The sequence below is a fragment of the Lissotriton helveticus genome, chromosome 3_1, assembly GCF_964261635.1.
Source record: "Lissotriton helveticus chromosome 3_1, aLisHel1.1, whole genome shotgun sequence".
Classification (NCBI taxonomy): Eukaryota; Metazoa; Chordata; class Amphibia; order Caudata; family Salamandridae; genus Lissotriton; species Lissotriton helveticus.
In genome coordinates, this window is record NC_136061.1 from 1116850434 (window position 1) to 1116865304 (window position 14871).

At 43.9% G+C, this 14871-nt stretch overlaps 1 protein-coding gene across 3 annotated transcripts in view; it reads right to left on the minus strand.

Moving 5' to 3' along the window:
- GPD2 (glycerol-3-phosphate dehydrogenase 2) overlaps positions 1 to 14871 on the minus strand; it is a 1236906-nt gene that overhangs the window by 822256 nt on the left and 399779 nt on the right. For all 3 annotated transcript variants that reach the window (XM_078681716.1, XM_078681715.1, XM_078681717.1), the window contains exon 4: positions 5095 to 5219. In XM_078681716.1, the coding sequence (XP_078537842.1) occupies positions 5095 to 5219 (125 nt within the window). The remainder of the gene's footprint in view (positions 1 to 5094; positions 5220 to 14871) is intronic.

Here is a 14871-nt window from a genome sequence, read left to right on the forward strand (position 1 = left end):
AACCGCATTCGCCCAATGTGCTGCCAACCAAGTTATCACAGTGTTTTGGGAATCTGCCTGAATCCCAGAACATAGATCCTGGTTTTATAAACTTTTGGACCTCCTGGGGATGGGGAAAACCTCTTCAACCCAGACTATGAACTAGACCACTAGACCAAGTATAGGGCTCATGTTTCTCCTTTTTAGCTGATGACTTTAGAGAACTCTTGTGCCCTAGACACCCTAGAGTACTCAGGACTACTCCAAAACAGCCATCAAATGCCTTTCATTGTATTAGCGGAGTCCTCCATTGGCTTGCAGCACCACTGAACAAAGCTGGATAGCCGATAGCCTTGGGTGAGGGAATTCAAGCAGAAAACTACTTGGAGAGGGTATTACAGTGACACAATTTGACAAAGTGTGGGGATGGGAATGGGCAAGGAACTTTATTGTTTGTTAGTTGGGTGTTATATTTCTTTTTTTTCTCTTAACCCCTTGCCTGCGCTGAACGTTTCGCGCTAGTGTGGAACGTTCTATTGCGCGGGCGGGGCCGCGACATCCAACAGACGTGCGCAGCACTACCGAGGTAGTGCACGCGACGTCCGTTGTACGTCAACAGCAGCAATGGGGTTAATCTCTTTCTACATCCTTTTTTGTTTTTTCAATGCCAGTATGGAGAGTTAAGATTAAACTGCACACTTTCGAAAAGGCTTGCAAATGTCCACTATACCCATCACATAGTACTAAATGTAACTATCAATTAATTATTTGTTTAGTTGTGTAAAACTATTTAAATGTGGTATTGTTTTCACAGACGATTTGTGAGCAAATTTAGGGGCAGATGTCTCAACCAATTTTTTAGTCGCAAACGCAGCGACTAAAATATAGAGAAAAGGTATGTATGAAAGAAATCGCATCGTAATATAAGGAATCGCAAAAATTGCGATTCCTTACGTTGCGAGAACATCTTTTCTGCGAATTTAATTGTGATTTCTTATTTTATGATGTTTCATGTTTGCGAAAATCGCAAATTAAGAAATCGCAATAACATGTATGAAAAAATCGCAAATTGCGAATTCATGAAAATCGCAATTTAAGAAATCGCAATTACCACCAAGTGCATGCAGGTGGTAACCAGGTAGAAAGTATAAAAATAAAAAGTAACCCACAGTGCAACAGAAACATCAAAAATGGCAGGACTATACCTGATAGCCAGGAGGCTGCGTATCCGTGCCCTTGCACAGAGGAGACAGAGACAGGAGCGAATATTCAGACTGCACATCACGCTGTTCCAGCAGACTGAAGAGGACATCTATGAAAAGGACAGGCTGCACCCACACACCATCTTGGACCTCATAGATGAGCTGAAACCTTTTTTGGAGCAGCCAACAGGCAGGACACAATCAATTCCCATCCATGTGCAGGTATTATGCTCAATGCACCTTCTGGCCTCAGGGTCTTTTCAAGGCGTCATAGCAGAGGTTGGTGGGGTGCCCCAGAGTGCCCCAGAGGCCCCTCTATTAACTCCCCCCTGATGAAAGCCTATCTACCCTCCCGCCCACTCAGGTCTACGACCTCCCACCTCGCCTCAGTACCACGCATTAGGAAGGCCAGATGTGGAGGCCGCTCGCTTTCTTACAACCTGGCTAGGATCTGGAACTCCCTTCCCCTCCCTATCAGATCAGAACCTAACCTTCTCACCCTCCGTAAACTATTAAAAACTTGGCTCTTCAGCAAAATTCCAATCTAACTTTTCACTCAGCTTCTCTTACTCCAGCCTCTCCAGCCCAACTCACTCTTTTCTATAGCGCTGGGACGCCCCTGGGTAGCCAACGCGCTTTACAAATCATCAATACAATACATTCAATACAATACAGAGTGCTCTTTCGCGCTTTTTTCATGCCTTTTTGGATGCAATGCTGAACAGGCTACAACATCACATTTACTTTCCAAGCACCCAACAGGCATTGCATGAAACAAAACTTGATTTTTACCAAATTGCACGTTTTCCCCATGTGATTGGCTGCATTGATGGAACCCATATGGTCATCACACCACCAGCAGCTACAGAATATGTCTTCAGGAATCGGAAAAGCTACCATTCCCTGAACATCCAGATTGTGTGCAATGCCAAATACATAATCGATGATACTGTGGCCAAATATCCAGGCAGCACACATGACTCCTTCATTTTCCGACATAGTGGGATACATGGACGTCTGAGTGCTGGACAGTTTGGAGAGGGATACCTGCTTGGTAAATACATGTCACACATACATCCTTCCATACATTAGTAAATTGTCAGTGGAACATACACTTACTCTTACTTTCCTTCCATGCAGGTGACAGTGACTACGCAGTACGCGACTTCATCTTAACGCCATATTTAAATCCATCAAATGCAAGTGAGAGAAGATACAACAGAGCACACCGGTCAACGCGCTGCGTCATAGAACGCACATTTGGCATTTTGAAAAGCAGTTTCAGGTGCATACATAAATGAGGAGGGGCATTGCAGTACAGGCCTGAAACATGTTGGAAGATTGTAACAAGCTGCGCAATGCTACACAACATGGCAATGAGGAAAGGCGCTGACATTGAAGTGAGTGACTCAGACACATCCAATGATGATTGCATACCTCCCTCTGGCAGGGCAACAGCAGGAGTAGGAGCAGCGGCTGGACGGCCGAGATGGTCTGAGATCACACAAAATTACTTTTAGGTAAGAAATTGTTTTTGTCTCACAACATATCTGTATCACAGGTGCTGTGTTTAATCACACTTCACACACCTTATTTGTTTAACAACTCATAACATGTTACAGCACAGTCATGGCACTGTTCAGTAAAGTAATTTCCAAATCTTAGTTTTGTTTCATCAACATTTGAAAAAGTAGTGCACTGTAGTACTTCACTTCCTACGATGGCGGCTAGGTGCAGGGCGGTGTTCTGATTGTGTGCTCTCCATTCCATGTGTACTAGAAGTACCATGCCTGCCACTTCTGCGTTGAGTGACTTGCGATGTCGGAGTAGGAGTGTTACTACTCCTGCTAGAGGTCTCCTCACTTTCTCCAGAATCCATTAGGGTGCTGGCACCAGAGTTGGCTGTTTGGAATAGTTCAACTGCATTTGTCACTTGATCCAGGCCTCTAGCAATATCTTGACTGCAGTGACTCATCTCCCTCTGCATGGTGATGCTGCGCCTTGTAAAGTTTGGTGTTACTGTTCAGAGGCGGTTAATAGCCTTTGTGTAGCTATGCATACGTCCATGAGCACGATGAGCAGCCTTGTTTCTTGCTGTCTCTGTGCGCTCCAGTGTCGTACATAATTTGTCTATTGCAGCTGCCATCGCCATCATGCCCTCACCCCCTCACCCATGTTTTGCTGATTAGTGTTTAATTTTGTGAGCTGCCTATTTATTGATCGCAGTGCCTTATGTTGCAGGCACTGCACCTCAAGCATGTCCTGCTCCAGACCTGCGAATACAGTGGGTGTCTCTACATGAACACTACTACTCCTGGACCTTTCTGCTCCGTATGTTTGTGTTCTTGCTTGCAGTTGCTGTTGGCCTAGGCTCTCACCAGGGTCCACTGTGTCTTGGCTACTGTCTCTTGCATCCCCATGAATGTCCATATCATCCTCCAAAGGAGGCATAGGGGGCACATGTCGGCGCTTCCTGCGCACTATTGGTGTGGAGACACGTTCCTCACTACTTTCCCCTTCATTGCCAGATTCAACATGGATTTGCGATTCATCTCCCTCAGCTATGTCCCCTGGTGCCCTTGATTGTGCTGTGGATGTAGAGTGAGACATATGAGTTTGTGTTTTGTTCTGCATCTTGGAACAAATGGAGTTTTCTATTTTGAACTTCTATCAATCCTGACACTCATTTTGACTACAATCAAAACCACAATGTAAGCCTGTGTTTCATTGCTATGAAATACGAAGTATCCTTCATAAAACTACAATTCTCATGATGCATTTGTATGTGTATGTTAAGGAGTGTACCTGGACTAAAAATGTCTTTGCTCAATGTACCTCTATATACACTGTGTGCATGCAACACCTAGCTGATTTTATCTTTCTCACATGCACCTTACCTTGAGCACTGGAAGTAGGGTCAGAGCTGTCAATATCAGCCACTCCACTAACACTCTCAGGCAGGAGAGTGGCCTCCACGAGTTCCTCTTGTGGTGTTGGTTGCTCTGCAGTAGAAGTACCACCTCCAGTCTTCTGTGCCTCCTTCAACCTTGCCGCCACCCTTTCTTTAAATCTCTGGCGCATATCGTACCATCTTTTTCTTAATTCCTAAATGGTACGTGTGGTGACTCCAACAGCATTCACCTTCTGTTGAATATCAAGCCAGATCTTCCTCTTCCTGGACTCTGGAACTGTCAATGCTTTCTTTCCAAAAAGCAGTTCATGTCTCCAAATCATCTCCTCAATTGAAACTTCCTGCTCCTTTTCAGGAAACTATGCTTTCTTTTCCTCTTTTCAGCATCCATGCCCTCCTGTGACCTCTGGGACTCCATTGCAGAGCTAGCAGTTCAGTTCAGCCTTTAAACACTCCCCTAACTGCCACTGGGCATGGCTCAGGCAAGCAGGTGCAGGTGATCACTCCCTCTTCCTGGTTGTGATGTCATCAACCTGCACCTGCTTTGCAGATTTCCGCTTTTGCGATTTCTTAAATTGCGAATTTCGCAATTTAAGAAATCGCAATAAATTCTGCGATATTTTAGCGATATTTAAGAAATCGCAAATATTTTGCGATTTATTACATACATCCCGTTTTGCGAATCGCAAAATTTCACAATTACAGAATCGCAAAACGGATTCTTGATACATCTGCTCCTTTGATTGTATTGCATTTGGGTATACTATAATTCATAGCAGTTCTGCTTCATTTACCAAACCTATATTAGAAACTTCTAGATTAATTTATGTTTCTTAGTTACGATGTTACTCCACACATGGGAAAGGGTGGTCAAAAGAGATGGGACAAATTTATTCAAATTTCTAAAGAGTTAAGAGACATCATTAAAATTCTGCTAGTCCAAACTATATTGTAAAATGCTCCATATTTATTTCATCCATTAAGAATAATGTTAATAATTACCTGCTCGAGATCCAAACGCATGATGGCCTTCTGAAGATACCGTACTCCACCATGTATCAATTTTGTACTTCTGCTGCTAGTCCCTGATGCAAAATCATCTCTCTCAACAAGAGCTGTTTTTAGTCCTGTGTTGAACAAAAACAGAATTAACATTTTCAATTTCTGAAAAGCAATATACTTCAGGTTAGTCTGTAAAAAATAAATTTGCCACAGTCATGTTGTTAAGCAAATATTCTGCAGCATCAAGAACTAATGTAAACTATTTTCTTGAATGGTTAAATATCTCCTCAGTATTTCAAGAGGAAACACTTAAGTCCATGATTCTCAACTAGGTAATATAATTCACAAATACACGACATATCAAAATGTTTTTTGATGCAGATCCGAGTTCTGTTGCAAAGACTACAAGCTGGTAAACTATAACTAGAGTAAGACAACTCTTAATTTGCTGGAAATTAGATTAACTATGTTCTTGGGGGGAGGTGGTGAAAATCGACCTGAAATATGCAGCCCAAAAGATATGAGCGGTGTTAACAACCCCTGTACTGGTGCCCTTTGCAACTGATTAAAAGCTATAGGCTTCCTGGACCGTGGCTGAGGGCTGCCCTCAATGGCTGGGGGGACCCAACTGGCATCATACGGAGATCGAAACAAATGGAGATGCCCTAGGAGAGATGGTGCGTGGCTATGTGACTGACCATGACAGCAAGGACTGAAGTGGCAGCCCTAAGGTTGAGGAGGTGGAAGAAAAGAAGCATGGTTGGCCCTTTGAAACGTGAGCAATGGGTAAGTAGACCGTGCCGGGACTAATGGCACCCTGTCCAACCTTTAGCTCAGTGTACATCGGGTGGCAGATGCGAACCAGTACCTATTGCTCTGAGACACAGTACATTTAACTTGCATGATACTACCCACTTGCAGAAATCAAGGTGTTGTCTCTTTTGGTGCCACAATTATGCTCTGTTCTACAATACTGATTATCCCATGGACCGCTGTCATCAGTCAATCACCACCTCAATAAGATGGTGAAAGAGAAGGCCAAGAAGTAGGCAGAGCAGCAGCCCGATATTAAAAAATATATCAAGGTCATCAAGGCTACATGTGCAACAGAGGAGACGGACGCTGGCCTTGAGAGCCATCCCTGTCTGAAGTAAAGAAAGACGTTCCTGCCTAAAGGGTCTCCATGGAAGCCAGGATAGATGTGGTAGCTGTAGATCTGGGCTTTGTCTGGCGCACCTGCGTAACTTCACTGACAGAGTGACACAGGTGGAAACGCAGACTGCGGAGTTAACAAATAAAGGCATGATTGTGCAGTGCAAAATGGATGATCTTGCCTGTAGAACCAAGATATTCGAAACAAGATCAGAAGATGCAGAGAGCAAATGGAGACGGAACAACATGCGCTTGGTTGGTTTCCAGAAAAGGGTGGAGTGAGTGTTTGGAACTATTTCTTGAGGACTGGATAACTAATGAGCCAATACCTTGGGGCCTTATCAAGTTTCTTCCCAATCGAACATGCACAAAGATGGCTATTGCAAACCCCACAACTGGACATGCCACCACACACAAATGTATTTAAATAGCTCAATTATAGAGGCAGAGATGTCCTGTTGCAGGAAGCACGCAGAGAGACAATGATCCATTTACAAGGTGCTGAAGTAATACTGATCCTAGATTACACACTTCAGGTGCAATGCATAAGCCGATCCTTTGACAAAGTAAAAAAAGGACAATGCAGAGACGTAAACTTAAACTACAAAATGTTTCTTCCCACCAGGCTACAGGTATTGTATGATAATAGATCACACTTTTTCACTGCAACAGAACAGGCGTGGGACTAGCTGGATACATTGGACAAGAGATGGGGAGGTCCCAACGAGCACTTTGCGCCCGTGGATCGATCTCACAAGAGGCTGTCCAAAATGCAAGACTATTGAAAGCAGGTTGTAGAACGTTTAAAAGGTGGGATAGACAGACTTACGACCGAACCACCAGACATGCCTGCTGGGTATATCTACTGTGCAAAGAAATAAGGGGCAACTCAGTAATCCATGGGGATCAGGGTAATTATTTAAGTGTACAACACAATGATCCCGTTGGAGAGAGGACCTAGCCTATCCTCCCTAGGCCAATGAGAACCATACAATCAAACATTGGTACAGTATACTGATATAATTTATTAACCATACAATGTATCAATATGGAAAAAGCCAAGAATGGTAGTTCATAATGTAGGTGCTCCAAAGAAACATCAAAGTGAAAACTGGCATAAGTGAATACAAAGTGCAAGTTCTTAAATACATATATAGACTTATAGGGCTGATATGCAACAGTAATTTAACAGAAAGACTCAAAATCAGAGTTAATTGTGTTAAATACATATGTCAACAATACCGGCCCACTATTAATAATTCTACAAACAAATGTAATACAGAAACTCCAATGTTATCCTCTAAGAAAGGTAGACCTTGCTGTAGTAAAAACGAATTAGAGTTTTTCACTAATAGGACATATAAAACTTAAAAGTATATGTCATAGTTTTTAGATACACTGAAACCTGCCCTCTGGGCAGTCCAGGGCCGACCCTAAGGATGACTAAGGATGACGTGTATGTATTAGAAAGGAAGGTTTGGGCCTGGAAAAAGGTTTATTTTGTCAGGTCGAAATGGCAGTTTGAAACTGCACACACAATTGGCAATGGCCGGTCTGAACAGGCTTAAAAGGCGACCTAAGTGGGTGGCACAACCAGTGCTGAAGGCGCTCTAGTAACATTTAATTTACAGGCCCTGGGTACATATAGTATCACTTTACTAAGGACGTGTAAGTAAATTAAATATGCCACTTAGGGGTAAGCCAATTTTACCATATATAAAGACGGGAGCAAAATCACTTGAACACTGGTTAGAAGTGGTAAAGTTCACAGATTCCTAAAGCCAAAAATAATTAATCCAGCAAATAAATAGGTGTAAGGCAAAAAGTCTGAAGATGACCCTGCAAAAAGGGACAAGTCCAGCAGGTGGTAGCAATTTCTAGGTCTGTTTTTCTTTGCAAAGTGGACAATGCAGAACAATTTGTCATATGACTGGTGCATCTGTTGCTGGTGGTAGCACACCATGAATCGGTCTCATCTATAGATAGAGCCTGACCTGTTGGTTCCAATACACTAAACAAAGATGGGGCATTGGGTCAGCCCCTTTGTACAATAGGATAGATTTTTGCTCTACCTCATGTCTCTGTACTTGATGTCTTTCTTCCCTAATATTTGGTCTGTCCTGCCCAGGAGCATTTCAGTCTCCAGTACAGACTAGAGGGGTCTTTTTTCTGTCTTCCAACACTTAGTGGAGGGCATGGGTTTTCTTAATCCTTCTAACAACCCAAACTTGCCACTCTGTTTCTGCTTTTCCCACCAATCCCTCCTGTTCCTCCCCAATTATACTTTTCGTCTGCCTGTGCAAATCCCCTATTTCGTACCCTTTACTGTTTTCCATTGCGTCTCGCTCTCTACCATACCTCCAATACTCATCTGTTGCTTTTCGGTCCTTCTCCCGGTTTTGATTTGATTTTTTAATGAAGACCCAACAGTTCCAAAGTGCTACATGGCCACTTGCTAGCAATTGTAAACGTCTGAAAACGTTATTTACCTTTTAATGACTGTTCCCACATGGGAATCAGCCATGTTGGAATGGTACATTTAAAATGCCAACATAGCTGCACATGCGTCCACAAGCATGCACATCCATCGTGAAGCACCGTCGCTAATGCCAATGTAAAGAAGCAAAGCAAGCAGCTTGGCTTCTTACAGACATGACATACTGGCTTGGTCAATGTTTCCTCTAGTCTGAAGAATATTATTCCTTGCACACAACAATATTCTATGAGATTCCAGGGATCTCAGTGCCAGCATACAATAGCTGGTGTAGCCGTTGTACTAGATAATCTCGTTCCATTGGGTCCCTTTCAGTTTGAATATTTGTGTGTGTTCTTACAACTGATTCTAATTCAGGGGAATTGTGGCTTTGTGGTCTAATACTAGGTGAAGGTGGAGGTCCCAAAATGCTGGTACCTAAATCTGTAAAACATTATAAGGCCCGTTTGTAGAGACACTGACTTTCCATTCACAAATACAAAGGACATTTTACAGTCAAAAATATCCTTTAACCAACAGCATCTAGCACTATCTTAGTGAGAAGAGAAGATCTACTAGAGACTTCTCTTTCACCTCGAGACTTGCGTTCAAATAAAGAAGTCGGAAATTCCCAAGGATAATGGGATTCTGGGCTGTGAAATGATTACCGAAGATCTATAGTAATTACAAATTATATGACTTAACTTCGAGCAGGATTACCGTTACTGACCTCCTTATTAATCAAATCTCCCAGAGATACTTGGGAGAGACTGTAAATATTTGTCGATTGTGGTAAAAAGATGGATATTACTGTGTTTTAGGTACCCTCCATTTTCAACAGCACTCTAGTGAGAACGATTCCAGCTATCTTAAGACTTTATGAAAATTCCTGACTTGGTGGAGTGCCGAGTGGTTCAGCGAAATTCAAATCAGAGGCGGCTCTAAGCTCATGGCGGCCCTGGGCAGAGAGCGTAGGTAGGGCGCCCTGGAAGAGGGGGTCCGGGTGGGGCGTAGCGCAGAGGCCAGTGAGGGGGTGTGGGGGGATCCGGGTGTTTGGAAGTGGAACAGAGCAGGAGGCCGCCAAATCCCTGCCAGGGGCCGCCACGCAAATAGGTATCCATTCTCAGAGGATTATTATATTAAGGATATATATTGGCGTGGTGGCCCCTGGCGTTCGGTGGCCCTGTGCAGGTGCACAGCTTGCACATGCCTAAGGCCGCCCCTGTTCAAATTAACTAGAAAAATGTGATGACAGGGCAAGAGTGGATAGGCAGAGGATTTTTGAGTAACAGGAGCATGTTGGCTATCAGCCACGATTCTTCATAGCTGTGGTGGTGGTAAGTACTGCACCGGCAGCAGGATACTTCCTTTTGCTGTAAGGCTGCAGGAATGTTCCGAAATAACGAGCTGTACTGGTATTTGGACGTTTTCGCCTACTTGATTAATTTTCAAATTGCTCACTTAATTAGGTATTTGGTATCGGCGTTGAATGCTCTATTGACAACAGCATACATTTATTGTCTTGGCAGTCTTATGACCCACGCGGGTATGATTTCTGTTTTCATCCTCGAAACGCAGAAAAATACTGAATTAATATTTACCCTTTATGTCGAATAGATTGATAGCCCTTGGAAAAGAAGGGTCCAGGTTTTTCGATGGGCCTCAGAGGTACCACAGACCTCAAACAATAAGTACTATGAAAAGGAAATGTTTCAAATGACATTTTTCTAATTGTGTTGTAGCCACACTTCAAGATACTGTAAGTAGAAATATTGTTTGGAGGCTCAAACGACTAGGTGGTTTGATAATGGCACAACTGTGCTATAACTTCACATCTCTATAGTGTTGTCAGTGTTACGACATCCTGGTATCCCATCGATAACGATGATAACGCAGCTGTTTTCTAATTAAAGGGTAGTAGATTTAGAAATGTGACAGCAACAGCATTTTATGCTCCGCACAATAAAACATGATTCTTTGATGCATCGCACACAATGAAGACTGGAGATAGACATGCTTGACGATATTTTTAATTCGAAATGTGGTACATTTATTGTAGAAAAACAACAAAATGGTTCCAATTAATCAAGAAAAACAAGAACGGTGGTTTGCAAAAGGCAGTATGAATCTTAATTATGGCGGCACACAGAACGAAACCGTTAAGGGTTCAATAAAGTGTCTGATGCACTGCACCTGTGGGAGCGTGCACAACTTAATAATGATATTAGCGGGGTTTATCAGTCTAAACATAATACGTTTTAAAAGTATCCAATACTTGGGAAATAGTCAAAACACACGTATGGGAGAAGTGTCGCTACAAAACAAATTGAAAAGAACGGCTGCATATGATTTTTCTTTTTTTTGCTGAACGCATTACATTTAACGCCATTTTATTTCAGAACCACGTTTCCACTGATCCGTTTGTAAAATAAATGCACAACAAATAATTATAATAAAATAATACGATTTTGAGAGTGACTCGGGGCAAAAATAATACATTCAAGAGAAAAACACTAACAAAGTCAATAAGGGTAAAGTTTTGAATTCAGCAATGCTGGTTTTGTTTTAAATGGATTCTCTAAAACGTCACTAAAAAAACTGTCAGGCCGTGCTTGCAGCGATTATTCATATTTTTTGGGCAATCTTTTTTATTTATTGTTTACAAAAAAGATGACTGCTCGAGCATATGCATGCTTACACTGCATCAGAAAAGTAATTCACTGATGCATGCACAATTACAACGCACGAGACCAGTTGCAACAATGGGTAGGCATGTTTTCTTTGGGAAAAAAAATGAAAAATGTAACCAAAAACACAGAAGTGACCTAGCGGCTTTGTAGGGAGAGTTGCCAGTCCCTTGCTAAAGTAATAATACAAAAAAAGTAAAATAAAGTTAAGTAAAAGCAAAAACAATTCAAGAAAGAGCACACGCCCCTGGTATTCAAGGACTCTACTTTTGAAGATGTGCACAGTGGACAGGAGCAGACTGCTGTCACTCAGAGTTAGGTAAGCCAATGGCACACTCTGTGCCCCTTCCTATGGTCTTAAACAGATAAAGGTGACTGACACTACAAAATACAAATACAAGAAGCACAGTGAAAACCCACAGTACACAATTCTAATACATATATATATGTGTGTGTGTGAGCAAGAGCACAGCTGTGCTTGAAACGCGTCGCAGCGGAGCCGAGCGTTAATAAAAAAGACCTTCCTGTCTGATTCCTGTGGTCCGTCCCTTCATTTCCTGTGTTCGGGTGCTGAAGGATTGTTGCTGTTATATATATATATATATATCTATATATATATTCACATAAAAAAAACACAGGTTACAGGAACGTTCTAGTTCGGCTGACATTTGACTCGTACAAAACCTGTGAAAGTCAGCCGTTAAAGTTAGCTGCGACAACTATATAACTTGCGCCGCCACGATGCACTACTGATGATGTCACAAATTACATCACTCATGACATGGTCAGTGACATTATTGATGAAATTCCAAATTACATCACTGAAGACATCATCCAGTGACTGAGTGTTTCTAAAAAGTTTAAGAATAAAGAAGAAGGATCCCAAGAAAACAGCCAGCCAGGGCAAACATCTGGATCTACAGGATACAAGAAGTCACAAATAATTAAAATATCCAAGAAAAAAGTGACTCGAACTGATGGGTTCACCAAAGAACAAAAACATATTTCCACTACAACGTTTCAGCTTCCGCCTTCCTCAGGTAGTACAAAATGGTTTGCTAAGTGACTGCAATGATGATACAGCTGAATTTTCAAAAAGCATCATGAGTGAAGATTCCATTGGGAATGTGGAATCAAGGCAGTCCTGGGAGCTCTTCAGATATGCAGCAATCAGGTGTTATTGTCAGTAATGTTCAGTCCATCTGGATGCAGTGATTTTAAACAGTACATACAGAGGTTTTCCCTGGACTCCAGTAGTTCTTCTTTTAAGACATGTTCCACAGAAAAAAACTTCAAATCTGATAGTAAATGATCCACAAGGTTAGAATGATCGACTACAGGCTGGAATCCACCAATCAGTAGTGTGCCAGGAGGCGCGTTCCATAGTGGTGGAGAAAGGGTGCGTGGCCTCCGAAGACCTCTTCGCAATCCCACTGTGTGGGACTTACTGGAGGTAACTAGAGGAGTAGTTGGCCATCTACATCTCCTGTTACCTCCAGTAAGTCCCATACAGCAGGATTGCTGAGTTCTGATAGCAGGCTACACCCCTTTCTCCACCAGTCTGCAAACGCGCCTCCTGTCACGCTCTTGGTTGGGTGATGAAGTCCCCTTGCCTCTTGAGGGTCCCTGGGGGCCAACTAGCCCTACTATTACCTCTAATAAGCCCCACACTGCTAGAGTGCTGAGAGGTGGTCAGAGGTCATGCCCCCTTTCTCCACCACTCCACAAATGCGCCTCCTGGCGCACTGCTGCTTGGAGAATGAAGTCTACTTTACTCTTGAGCCCCTCAGGAGTCAAGGGGACCTAATCAACCCACCAGCAGTGCGCCACGATGCATGTTTGCAGAGTGATGGAGAAAGGGGCACGGCCTCTGACCACCTCTCAGCAATCCCACTGTGTGGGGCTTACTGGAGGTAGCAGGTAGGCTAGTTGGCCCCTAAGGACCCCCATCAGCAAAGGGGACATCATCCCCTAACCAAGAGGGTGCCAGGAGGAGTTTGCAGAGTAGTTGAGTAAGGGGTCGGACCTCCAGAGAGTTGCAAACTTCCATTTTTTATTTTTAGTTTAGGAAAGGGGCTCTGTGGCCCCCCTTTCCTTTACCATTTTGGGCGCCAGGGATCCCATCCCCCAGGGCCTGACCCATTTTAAAAAGAATTATATAACAGGAGGTAGGCTGCGGGCCTCCCTCCAGAGGCAGACTTCTGCCCCAGGAAACCCAGGCCTTTGTTATTGTTTTTTGTTTTCAAAGGGGAGGGGCCATGGGGCCCTCCTCCCCAGGACAATTTCTGCCCCGGGTACCCCACCGCCCGGGGCCCGGCCATTTACTTTCTTTCTTTTTTTAAGGAAGGGGAGCAGTGTGGTCCCCCTTCCCTGGGCTAGTTTTGGCCATGGGGATCCCATCCCCCGGGGCCTGCCCTGTCTTTTATTTTTTTAATCACATTTTCTTAGTTAATTTGAATTTCGCTGAACCACTCAACCCCATCCACCGGAGCGCGGCCTTATGCTTTGAATATAAAAAATAAATAAATAAGAGGGGGGGGGGCCTGCGCCGCACCCCTACCTGGGCTGATATTGCCCCAGGGCCCCATCCCCTACTGGGGACCGCGGGGGAAGCCTCAAGACTCCTGCGTTCCCTGCTTTCTCCCTGCCTCCTGCGGGAGCCGGCACTGCTTTTGGGCAATTCTGCTCTGCTTCATGGAAGCAAGGGCATTTTTCCTGCTTTCCCTTCCATGAAGTGGACAAGAGTTTGCTATAGCTTGGCAGGAGCAGTGCTTCTATAATGTTCCAGGGGTGGGCACCCCAGGACATTGCTGGAGCCGGCCCTTGTGGGTGGTGGGCCTCAGGGCTACTTATGGCTCCATGAGGGAGGCTGCACAGCCCCCCTCCAACAGTATTTAAGCCCCGGGGAGGTAGTGGCTGAATGGGGGCTCGAGCCCCCCCACGCATCTTTATAAATGTATCCCCGGGGATGTGGCGGTCTCCAGGGCTGCAGGGGGGCGCACAGCCCACAGCATTTCAAATAATTAGTCCCGGGGAGGTGACAGTCCCCGGGGCTGCGGGGGGCGCATAGCCCTCAGCATTCAATTTAAGCCCTGGGGTGGTGGTGGTCCCACGCATCTCATTTCATCATTGCCCGCGGGGCCTGGCCTACACACGGGCCTAAAGGAAACAAAGCGCGGGAGCCCACATTTTTTTTTTCTTCATTTCGGCCAGGTTTATATATCCAAATACCCAGAGTGAGAAATGAACACACATTGCACCCAATTAGGTGCAAGAACGAGTGATAACAAAGCAACATCCTAATTCTACCCACAGTTACTGCAAGGCCATAAAATTGATATTTTCCACGTGGCTGTAATAAAGATCTTTATCAGTTACAACAAGCCAAAAGTATGGACTATCTAACCTCTAAGGAAGACAAGGCATTGCAGAATCTCAAAAAAGATGATACTATTGAGATCACAA